This window comes from Carassius gibelio, chromosome A7 (assembly GCF_023724105.1).
Source record: "Carassius gibelio isolate Cgi1373 ecotype wild population from Czech Republic chromosome A7, carGib1.2-hapl.c, whole genome shotgun sequence".
Classification (NCBI taxonomy): domain Eukaryota; kingdom Metazoa; phylum Chordata; class Actinopteri; order Cypriniformes; family Cyprinidae; genus Carassius; species Carassius gibelio.
The window spans coordinates 1,491,630-1,504,115 of NC_068377.1; the positions used below are offsets into that span (position 1 = coordinate 1,491,630).

At 39.7% G+C, this 12,486-nt stretch overlaps 1 protein-coding gene across 1 annotated transcript; it reads left to right on the plus strand.

The window, feature by feature from the left end:
* The first annotated feature begins 870 nt into the window (after positions 1-870).
* LOC128017577 (NLR family CARD domain-containing protein 3-like) lies at positions 871-9,953 on the plus strand. The gene is made up of 10 exons (XM_052603021.1): positions 871-967; positions 1,055-2,812; positions 3,289-3,456; positions 4,077-4,250; positions 4,417-4,593; positions 6,411-6,599; positions 7,984-8,139; positions 8,439-8,612; positions 8,878-8,924; positions 9,004-9,953. The coding sequence occupies exons 1-10, from the start codon at positions 897-899 to the stop codon at positions 9,624-9,626; spliced, it is 3,537 nt and encodes a 1,178-aa protein (XP_052458981.1). The 5' UTR covers positions 871-896; the 3' UTR covers positions 9,627-9,953.
* Positions 9,954-12,486: the final 2,533 nt, after the last annotated feature.

Here is a 12,486-nt window from a genome sequence, read left to right on the forward strand (position 1 = left end):
ATTCATATTCAGTTCTACCAGTAATGAAACTATAGGTTCTTGTGGTGAGAGATATGTGCATGCCAGAACGAAATACTCCAGGATTTAATTCACGCGTGAACAAGAGCCTAATTTAGTCAGAGGAAAACGGCCTTTCTGTGTCCTAACTCACACTCGGATGAAACGCAATGCAACATTTACCAGAGAAGAAGCACGCGATATGCGTCACACAGTCCACCATCAAAACGAGCACAGAATGAAAAGGGACGAGGCTTGTTTATCGTGTTTGGTGTCTTCCGCAATCGGACACCGCAATTAATCTCGGAGCGAAAACTGTCTGGATTTTATCCAATCCGTGTATCATTCGTTCTTTTGTTTCTCTAATTGAAACAACAAAAAAAAAAAAAAAAAACTTCCACCCGCCTGAGCTGTTTTTCTTCCTCATACTGCGTGTTTCTCGGTAGTCACGCGTCTTGTGCAGCGAGACATCGAAGCGGAGAGACTGACACTGGGCTTGCTGTCAAAAACATCAATTTATCATCGCTTTTCTGCGGTAATCCAAGTTTACACGGTTGTTTTGATACCACGGGTAAAGTTTACAGAGAATGTGTATAACAACGAAAGCAGTAAAAAGCGAAAGTAAGAAATCGTAAACACGGTTACATTTTTAGACTGCTATTTATTAGCTATACAACATTTATACTTTTTTGTGCTCTTGTTGTTTTAATGCAGAATTTAACTTCTCTGTTTCAGAATAATGTCCTAACACATCTGGTCTAGATTCGTGTTGTTTTGTGAAACAGGTGTGTTTTCTCTGGAGCTGATTTCGGACATTTTATGTGTAGTATTTTAGCCACTTTAAAGAGCCTGTGTATAGAGTGTGTATTTTGTATTTTCAGTAGGCGCTGTTGACTACAATGGCATCAACCCTAAAAGAAAATGTCCTTCAAGACCAAACAAAAATGAATGACCAGTCCACAGAGTCATGGTAAATGTTCTCGTGCTCACTTTTATCTTGTCTTTTCATATGGTACTCTATACAATCACACTGAACACATTTCTGATACACTTCCAGCTCTTCACTCAGTGTTGAAGAAACCAAGGAGATCCAAACTTTGAAGGCTTTACTGCAAGAAATCTTAAGAAAGCGATATGAAGATGCTCTAAAGTCTCCAGACGGCATTCCTCTGAAGATGTATGAGTCAAACCGGACACATTTGGGTGGCCAGATTGTCCATGAGATGCGTGAGATGGAAAGACCCTACAATGAAGATGTTAAAGATGAAAATGTCATTAATTATGATGATCTCCTGAAGCCTCGTTCTTCTACAGACGGTTGTATCCGCAGCATTATGATAAGAGGAGTATCTGGATGTGGCAAGTCAACAGCTGTGGTGAAGTTTGTTTTAGATTGGGCACATGGCAGAACACACCAGCACATTGATTTTGTGTTTCCTCTTCACCTGTGTGAGCTGAACATACTACATGACAAAAAACTCAGCCTGATAGAGCTCTTGGATCTGATCTTTCCAAAGTTACCAAAGCCAGAGACCCTCGAACGGTCTCAGATCCTCTTTATATGGGATGGACTTGGTGAATTTAGATTTCTTCTTAACTTTAAGCGCACCAAGACATGCACTGACCCAGTGTCACCGGTCTCTGTTATCTGCATGCTGGTGAATCTTCTCAAAGGGAACCTTCTTCCCTCTGCCCAGATCCTGGTCACTTCAAGGCTAAAAGATGCAGGTCTAATTCCTCCAGAATATATTCAGAGGGTGGTTGAACTTCATGGGCTTGATGACTTGCAATGGGAAGAACAGATCAGAAGTGAAGTGCGTGACCAAAACGTTGCTTCAAGAGCGACTGTTCACGTGAAATCATCCAGATCCCTGTACATCATGCGCTCCTTGCCATTCTTCTGTCAGATGGCTTCCACTGTTTTAGAAGAGATTTTTAGTAACTGTTGCAACATAGATCCTCCTCTCACCCTAACAGAGATGGTCACACATTTCCTCCTGATTCAGATGAAGAGACATGTGGAAAAGTCCTCTAAATCAGGCACTGAGGAGATCCTGAAGTTGGGGAAGCTGGCTTGGCACATGCTGCAAAGGGACACGCTTACATTTATAGAGAAGGACCAGAGAGAAACCAATACTGATCCTCTTCTTCTTGTCAAACTCTCTGAAGATTGGCCCATGTTTTTTAGGAAACAGAACATGATGGGTTTAGGGAAGATGTACCGCTTCACGCATCCTAGTGTCCAAGAGTTCCTGGCAGCATTGTATGTTGCTGTGCATTATGAACCCAGCAAGGGAAATATAATGTCTTTTCCACTTGCAAAAAAAGCTAAAAGGTTGCTCAGTCCTACAGACGTACCACTTGAAATGGACAGAAGAGCAGTAGACAGAGCTTTAAGGAGCAAAACTGGCCAACTAGACATCTTTCTCCTCTTTCTCTTGGGCATCTCTGCAGGTCCAAGCCACAGGCTCCTGTCCACCTTTTTCCAAAATACATCTCTTCATATAAGAACAGAAGATGTAGTCAAAAATGTTTTACAGAAAGTCAAGGCAAAGCCATTATTTGAGATCTCAGTTAATCTCTCTCGCTGTTTGGAGGAGCTTGACGTAGCCCTGCCTGTGGTTCAGAATCAAAGCCAGGTTGAATTCGAGACAGATGGGGACGTCCACGTCACTCCTTCAGAGTGGTCACATATAGCCACTGCTCTGCTGACCTCTGAAGAGCCATCACTGACGTTTGATGTCAGCGAATACACTAATGCAGATGAAGCCATGATGAGACTGCTGCCTGTCATCAAGATCTCCAGAGTCCTCAGGTGAGCACAGCGTGTGTGTGTGTGTGTGTGTGTGTGTGTGTGTGTGTGTGTGTGTGACCCCATAAGCCCTGGAGATCCAATGCGCTGCAAAGTTTAGCACCAACTCTGATCAAAGTCACATGCCTGTGGTTTTCTAATGATCCCAAAGACATCGATTGGCATCGATTGGCATGCTCAGGTCTGTTTGATTAGAGTTAGAGGTAAACTCTGCAGGAAAATGGATCTCGAGTTCCAGATTTGAGGATCCCTGCCACAAACTGTTTGCTAAAGATTCAATTAGTATTTGATTTCCTCAGTAAAGTGTTACATGCAAAGAAATGAATTGTATGTTTTTGCTTTAACATAAATGAAAATTCAGGATGATCGGCGTGTAAAAACAGATGCCTAAACAACATGAAACGTAATTTATTTCAGCATTTTACATCATTTAACCTATATATATATATATATATATATATATCTTTTTCTACCTTTAGACTGGATGAGGCCACAGATCTGAGCTGGGCACTGATCGCCTCAGCTCTCAGATCTCCAGCCAATCGTATCAGAGAGATCTACATCGAGAAGAAAGCCTTCTGTTATATAAACTTGAGTCTATTATCCGATGGTATGAGAAGCCCTAATTGCATAGTGGAGACACTCTGGTGAGTCCATACAATGGCAAAAAGTGTGGAGTAACACTTTAGATTAGGGGTGGTGTTGGCACAGAGGATAAGTCACATGTCTTCGGTGTTAGAGACCCGGGTTCGAATCCACTGTGAGACACCAATGTGTCCCTGAGCAAGACAATTAACCCTTAGTTGCTCCAGAGGCGTGCGACCTCTGACATATATAGCAGTTTTAATTCGCTTTGGATAATAGCGTCAGCTAAATGAATAAATGTAAATGTTATTGCTATTATGCTAGTAATATGCATGCCAATGAGCAACTAGTTAACAGTGAATAGTGTTCCCTAATCTAACATGTAACTCATGCTTTCTGTTGTGGCCTTTGCAGCAATCCTGAGAATGAATCATTATGAATTGTAGTCAGAATGCATTTTGTAACACAACGCACAAAAGGGCTCAAAACTTTCTCTGAGTTGGCATTAGTTGCTAAGCTAATTGTTTTAATATGTAATTTTAGCTCTAAATAAATAATGTACACTGAAATATGGGGTAAAATTACACATTTTAATTACCTCCGCTGAATTAAAAGATTCTTAAACACTTAAAAACTTAAATCCTAGAACCTGAATAATCCTTCTTTAAAATATTTTCTTTAGGACACCATATTTTGGTCTTCAAAAGTATGGTGACCATCTGCTCTCGGGGATTTTATTGAACCCAACACATTTGAGAGAGCTGAAGCTGCTGGATTCATTCAGAATGAGTGACAGGACAGTGGAGAGCATCTCTCAGATCTTAATGGACCCGGATTGTCGCTTGGAAAATCTCACGTTAGTAAAAATGTTACTTTATTGTTATTAGTGGTCATTACCGGTATTTATTGTAACAAACCACTTAATCTAGTATTACACTTCTGCTTCATTTTTTGTTTGAAAAAAGGATAATAAAAAGCACTTCCTTTTTTTATTAATCAGTATTGTGTTTTGTGCTCCCCAGTTTAGAAGGAATAGAAACCTTAGAGAGTTGTAAGATCTTGGCCGCAGCTCTCTGTAGCAGTTCTTGTCGTCTGCAAGAGCTGGACCTGATCAGATGCTGTCAGGGATCTGAAGATCAGGCTTTACAGCTTCTGTCGGAGGCATTCAGACATCCGAACTTCAAAATAACTGTTCTGAGGTAAACAAAGCAGTAACTAGCAACACAGATTGATTCCCTTAAAGCTGAAGTGTGTCATTTCTGCAGGTTGAGGTACTCAAAACAGTTTTTTGATAATAGATGAGAATCAACTATTTGTGTTTACCGCTGTCCCTGCATAATAATAATAATAGATGATAATAAAGTATATAATATCTAAATAATTGCAGAGTTTAGCTATAGTCATAAAATACAAAGAATATTAATATTTTGAGATCATAGATGACCCAGTTTATTTTATTTTATTTTTATTTTTTACAAATTCCACCACTAAGTAACTACTGTCACGTAAGAATTGAAACACATTTTCCTGCATTTTTTCCTGAAAATATTTAGCACACTAATCTACACACCACATCAGTTAGATAATATGGTTGCCATAGTTAAAATGGTCATGAACTACATTTTTTCATTATTTTATAATATTCTCTGAGGTCCGCCTATTATGTTAGCAAAGATTTTTACATCGAATCCTCTCTACAGAAATGATTCATTTAAGAATCAGAAGTAAAGGCCCACATCTATAACTAATGGATGCTTTCTCACTGCATGGTACGGCTCGGCTCGGTTTTTGTTTCCACTGCAGTTTTCTAGCGCTTTAGAGTTGGCGGGATTATAGACATGCCGTTTGTTGAAAAAAATATTATTAATTCCACGTCGTCTCATTAAGCTCTCGCTGGATCCACTCCTTGTTGATCAACTAGAGGAATGTCTGTAAATCCTCAACAGACCATGAAACAGCCAGTATTTTATTGTATAAAAAAGGTTCGCTCATTTGAAACTGTTGCGTTCGTTTAAAAAAAAAAAGGTTGCGTTTGACCCTCACTGGCTGTGATGATTTACTCTAGTGGGTCTAGTGTCTCATGTCACAAGTTCAATAACACAGGAAGTGGCTATTCTCTTCGTTAAATCAGTGATCAGCAGGGTTAATATGACACATTTTGGTAACGGTACGGTTCACCTGGAACCCAGGCCGAGGTGGTACAGAAAAAAGTACCATGTGCTAGGTACTGTACCCAGTGGAAAACCCCCCAAAATTGAGCCGTGCCGTAACAAGCAGTGAAAAAATTTCACAGAAAAAAATATGTATAACAACATGGGTCATCGGAGTTAAAAATTATAAATACTATTTCAAAGTATATTTCAAACAATCTGGAAAAGACAATGCAATTGTGTTAAAAACACATTTACTCACACTTATGCGTTGCGATTAGGCTACTGTTGGACCAATTATAGTCAGACTCAGCACAGCAGTGTTTCAGTGACACAATCTGGAGTTCTTCGCTAGTGTTACTTCATGTCTGCACCAGACGTGAGTGACGCAACATGACAAAAGATAACAGAACACATTACAATTAGTGATACCGTCCATACTGGATGTGGCAGTGTTAAGATCACAAGGATGCCGATCCTAAACGTTTTTCACCGTTTAAGCTACACACTGTCTTGGAATCTTCTGTGAAATCTCTATGGTTTTTTTGAGTAATCCTGTGTTTGCATCTCTTTAGCATCTTGTGAGTCAGTGGATGGGGCTAAAGAGACTAAATGTAGTAGTAGTTAATTTTCTTCTGCAGAGACAGTCTTTTAGCTTGGTTTTAATAATATATTCTTTTGAACTAATGAGAAAGTTTTGTGTTCTAAAACTCACAGGATGTTTTTATAGTACATTGACCTGTTACATGTCAAAAGTGAAAATGTAATTTCTCAGTTCATGACCCCTTTAATGTGCTGTGTGCTCATTTTTAATCTTTTAATCTACAGAGAAAAGTTTACATGAACTCTCCTAACTCTTTTTGCAGGTTGGAAGTCTGTTCTATAAGCCAAGAAACGGCATCAGCATTATTCTCTGCTTTTCAAGAGAACCCTTCACACCTGAGAAAACTTGAAATAAGTAGCTTTTTGCGGTTGACTCTTGAACTTCAGCAACTTTTCTCTCTGCTGGCGGATCCTTGCTTCAAACTAGAGACATTGCGGATAGTTCACCTACGGTATGATAAGTAATCCAGAACAAAACCTTACAACAAACCAGCCTAAATTCCTTATTCTTTCTCCTGGTGTGTGTCTTAGAATTTGACTTTTTCAGTTTTCAGACTTTTAGTCTGTGACATCCGATCTTATTTTCATTTTTGAGGATTGGTTGCTCTTGCTTTAAACACAATCCACCAATAGCAATACTGACCACTATTTATACCTCTTAATTGAACAGTTTTTTTTTTTTTTTTTTTTTTATTGTTTTTTTTATCTATTAATGGAACAATACTGAAAAATATTTAAATCTCTCAAAAGAATGAACTTGCTAGACATCTGTAACGTGGGGAGGCATGACAACGCCGTAGTTGATCCAAGTGCAGGCTTTATTCCAAACAGCCAGGGTCACCCAACAGCAAACAGGTACAATCCAGGGCGAGACAAAATAGTAATCCAATAAAAGGGCTAAGGTCAGGGCAGGCATCAACAATCAGAAATCAGAAACAGTCCAGGGTCAAAGACAAGTAAAGACAAGGCAAGGCAACAAGGAACTAGGAGGCCCTTTACACATTGATTGGCATTGATTAGCATGCACAGGTGTGTTTGTTTAGGGTCAGAGCTAAACTCTGCAGGAAAGTGGATCTCGAGGTCCAGATTTGAGGATCCCTGAACTAGGAAAAGATGGGACCCTGAGAACGCTACAGGCTAGCCCAGGGGTACCCAACCCTGCTCCTGGCGTTTGACTGTCCTGCAAAGTTTAGCTCCAATCCTAATCAAACACACCTGAAGCAACTAATTAAGGTCTTGGGATCACTTAAAAATGAAAGGCAGTGTGTGTGATTAGAGTTGGAGCTAAACTGGAGGGTTGGAGCAGGGCTGATCATCCCTGGGGTAGACAATACTGAGCAATCTGTGTGAGAGCGCAACCTTTATAGTACTTCTAATTGGAAACATGTGGAGTCTGATAACATGTTCCTAGGCAGAGGGTTATGGGAAATGGAGTCTGTTGTTGAGTGGCAAGGGAAAGGGATGAAGTGTCCTCTAGCGGACCTCATGGGCACCCCATCTGGTGATCAACAACTCTATGAATACAATAAAACTAGACCTAAATCTGTAGAATAACTTTCATCATCGTTTATAACATGCTAGTTAGCAAGTTCCGTGGTTAAAATAAACCGTATCATGAGATAGTTTTAGCCTGTGCTGTTAGTAGATTACACACACCTGATTGTGTTATTCATAATGTAAGTGTGCCGGCTGTCCCTTAGTGTGAGTGTCTGATGAATCACCATGTTATTACATATCATATAAACACTGATGAGATGGGAAGTGAGCTGAGATTGTCTACAGCTGAAAAAGACACCTAACAATGTAATGTAATCACTTTTTTTTTTTTTGTCTCAGTCGAATACAGGTTGATTCTCTTGTAACTCTGGCTTCAGTTCTTGGATGTTGCAGCCTCAGATCTCTGGATCTCAGCACGTGTGGTCTGACAGATTCTTCTGTTTTGCTGCTCTCTGCTGGACTGAGTAACCCTGGCTGTAAACTGGAGATACTCAGGTGTGTCTAAACATGAAAAGATGAAAATAGACTAGAATAATAACTGTTTTCATTAAAACTGTTTTACTTATCTTAAATATTTCACATATACAAGATTGACAAGATAGATCATGGAACGACACAAGGGAGAGAAAACTCGTTTATCAAAGTGGATACACAGATATCAGTGAATGCTAGTATTCTCAATATTATTGAAATGTTAATGGCAAATTGACTAATTGACATGTTATAACTAATACATAGAACATATTTAAAACAGATAACAGTATTTAATCATTATAAGCTCCTTTTCCCTGAAGGATGACACACTGCAAAATCACAGAAGTAGGAGCTGCTTGTTTGGCGAAGGCTCTCTCTTCCAACCCATCACACATGCGGGAAATAGACTTGAGCATCAATCCTGTTAAAGGCCCAGGATTTGACCAGCTCAGATCCGTTTTGGAAGATCCAGCAACCCGATTAGAGAAATTAATGTGAGTCTAGCAAAATAATACATCTGTGTGTTTTTTTTTTTTTTTTTTTTTCATAATATTAATGGACATGAGCTAACATGAACAGTTGCATTTTATTAACTAAGAGTAAAAAATAGTAATAAATAATGTAACACATTTATTGTTCATTAATATATGCTGATGCATTAACTAACTTTAATTAATGGGACTTATGAAGTGTTACCACATTTATTTATTTTATAAATTAATTTATCTTCGAATTTGACTCTTCAACATTTATCGACAGTGTGGACGGCCTAGAGGAGCAGCGTGACATGGAAACTCTTCAGCAATGTTAGTCAGCCGTTTTCTTCTGAAATTTGATGTTATGAAATCATATGGTGCGTTCATAACACTTTATTTAAATTTTCAGACACGTGCAAGCTGACTTGGGATACAAACACCGCTTCTTCAAGTGTGCAGGTGTCAGAGGAAGATGAGGCTCTTGTGAAACGTCGCAGAAACCCAGAACCTGATTCACATCATCCAGAAAGTTTCAAAAATCAAGACCAAATCATGAGTCGGGAAGGTCTGAGCAGCCGTCATTTCTTCCAGCTGGAGTGGTTTGGCAGGTGGGCCACTATTGGAATGGCTTATAAAGATATAAGCAGGAAGGGAAGTTCTACAGCCTGTAGCATTGGACTTAATAATAAATCCTGGGGTATTTTGGTGAGTAACCCCTCTTCTCTCTGTAATGCTCTTCATGGAGGAGTAGAAATCCGTCTTCCTAACTGCTCACCCTGGAGAGTTGGAGTCTATCTAGACTGGCCGGCAGGAACTCTGTCCTTTTACAACACCACACGTGACAAGGCTGAGCTCATCCACACCTTCCATGCTAAGTTCATCAAGCCTCTCTTTCTGCTGGTCAGTATTAGTGCTGGAGTGAAGATCTTACCAGACGTGCCTCCTCCTGTCTGTGTCCATGACCACGATCCTTGGGATGTGTTCAGGGGCTACAACGAATGTAAGGGATGTAACGGATCAAAGGCTTGCTAGATAAACCAATGTGCTCTCCTTTTGTGAAATATCTGATGGTAGTGTTTTTATCCATGATCATTTGGATTTCAAGGACATATTAGGAAAGGATTCATTAAAGGGTTAGTTCATCGAAATATCAAAATTATGTCATTAATGACTCACCCTCATGTCGTTCCAAACCCGTGAGACCTCCGTTCATCTTCTGAACACAGTTTAAGATATTTTTGATTTAGTCCGAGAGCTCTCAGTCCCTCGATTGAAGCTGTGTGTACGGTCTACTGTCCATGTCCAGAAAGGTAAGAAAAACATCATCAAAGTAGTCCATGTGACATCAGAGGGTCCGTTAGAATATTTTGAAAAATCGAAAATACATTTTGGTAAAAAAATAGCAAAAAACTACAACTTTATTCATCATTGTCTTCTCTTCCGTGTCTGTTGTGAGAGAGTTCAAAACAAAGCAGTCTGGATATCCGGTTCACGAACGAATCATTCCATGTAACCGGATCTTTTTGAACCAGTTGAACCAACTGAATCGTTTTAAACGATTTGCATCTCCAATACGCATTAATCCACAAATGACTTAAGCTGTTAACATTTTTAATGTGGCTGACACTCCCTCTGAGTTCAAACAAAGCAATATCGCGGAGTAATGCATGCACTCAAACAGTACACTGACTGAACTGCTGTGAAGAGAGAACTGAAGATGAACACAGAGCCGAGCCAGATAACGAACGAACGATTGACTCGTTCACGAGTCAAGAACCGGTTGCATCGGTTTTCGGATCACCAGTAGTTCTTTCGGAAAGTTAAAATCAATAAACTGGTTGAAGAAAAATGTTCACCAGTTCTTTTGTGCTCGACATAATGGCGTTGACGCGCTGAACAACGTAACTTGCTCATAACATTAGCACAGAATCAGTTCAGAATCAATCACCAAAAGAATCAGTTCAGTTCAGACGCTCTGTGTGTCGGTCTGCTTCACGCTGATTCACACATGCGCAGTATCATCGGCTCCTCGGTTCTTGAATCGGACGCGTCTGACAGAAACGGTTCTTGACTCAAGAACGATTTGGTGAACTGGTTCAAGAAGATCCGGTTACATCGAATGATTCGTTCGCGAACCGGATATCACAAACTGCTGTGTTTTGAACTCTCTCTCACAACAGACACGGAAGAGAAGACAATGCTAAATAAAGTCGTAGTTTTTGCTATTTTTGGACCAAAATGTATTTTCGATGCTTAAAAAAAAATCTAACGGACCCTCTGATGTCACATGGACTACTTTGATCATGTTTTTCTTACCTTTCTGGACATGGACAGTAGACCGTACACACAGCTTCAATTGAGGGACTGAGTCTTAAACTGTGTTCAGAAGATGAACGGACGTCTTACGGGTTTGAAACAACACAAGGGTGAGTTATTAATGACATAATTTAGATTTTTCTGTGAAATAACCCTTTAAATGTACTTTGACAGAGAGAGAGAGCAGTTGATACACAAGAGTGAGACATTCTCTCATAAAAGCTGATCTTAAAAGAAAATGATCATTTTGCCATCATTACTCCCCCTCGTGTCGTTCCAGACCTGTATGACTGGCTTTCTTCTGTGGAACACAAAAGAAGAAATGGTCCAGAATACCAACCGTTTTGGTTCCCACTGACTTCCACTTTCTAGACAAAAAACACTTTGAAAAGTCAAAGGGAACCAGAACTGTTTTGTTCCCGACATTCTTCAAAATGTCGTCTTCTGTGTTTCACGGAAAAAAAAGTAAGACATACAGGTTTAAAACGACGTGAGGATGAGTAAATGATGACCGAATGATCATTTTTGGGTGAACTATCGCTTTAAGATCAACATTATTCAAAAAATCTTTTGCACATATAGTCAGTTAAACAGGTTTGCAATAACATGAGGAAATTATGACAGACTTTCATTTTCATTCATCAACTGTCTCTTTCAGTACAGTGAGGTGGTTTTTACCAAAGTGATCTAAAATTTATATTTTATTTTTTTACTGGATAGGTCACATTGATAACTCCAACTGACAACATATTTGCTGAATGAAATCCAATGCTACTTTCTAACATTTTTTTTTTGTATAGGTCACATTGATAACTCCAACTGACAACATATTTGCTGAATGAAATCCAATGCTACTTTCTAACATTTTTTTTTTGTATGTGAATGATTCTGAAAATATTATTTAATGCCTGATCCTGATTTCCACGTTTCCACTACTTTGTATATTGTAAGGTAAATTACACCATTTTGAATCCTTCATTTTGTCATTAAAACTGAAACTTTTGTCCCTTTGTTATTTCATTATTTTGACTTGAAGATTTAAGCACACCGACAGTGACTATATGTAATTATCAATGAAGATTCGGGAGGAGCGCGTCAGATACTTAGCCTAATCATCACAGGTGGACCGCAATCAAGTAATCAATCCCACAGTATAAATATCGCTGACTTACCTCTATCCATTGACGGTTTATCAGCACGCTGGTTCGCCTCGTCAGTCACCTTATCACAGACCCAATTTTCGTACCAACGAAGAGTGCTACACAGGGGATTTATAAGACCTGCTGCTTTTGCCGGACCCGAGATCATTTCTACCCAGCCAAACACGGCCGTTGAGCAGCATTAAGCGTCATCGCGACAGCTGCTATCCTCGCCAAGCCACACATCGTGGCCAATAGACCGTGCAACTCCTAGCTTGCCTTGCTCGATACATGATCGTGCCGCCTGAGACCGAGCTCTCGTCGAGCGCTGGATTGCAGCAGAAAGAATCCAACCACGACTCAGTCTTTCACCACGGCATTCCGGCCGAATGGCAGTTTGAGCAGTGTTGCCAACTTCTTTCAATGGAAAGTAGCTA

Coding starts and splice junctions, on each gene's coding strand:
- LOC128017577 (XM_052603021.1), top strand. CDS start 897: ATGGCATCAACCCTAAAAGAAAATGTCCTTCAAGACCAAACAAAAATG. Junction 2,813..3,288: donor AAGATCTCCAGAGTCCTCAG/GTGAGCACAGCG, acceptor TTCTACCTTTAG/ACTGGATGAGGCCACAGATC. Junction 3,457..4,076: donor TGCATAGTGGAGACACTCTG/GTGAGTCCATAC, acceptor TATTTTCTTTAG/GACACCATATTTTGGTCTTC.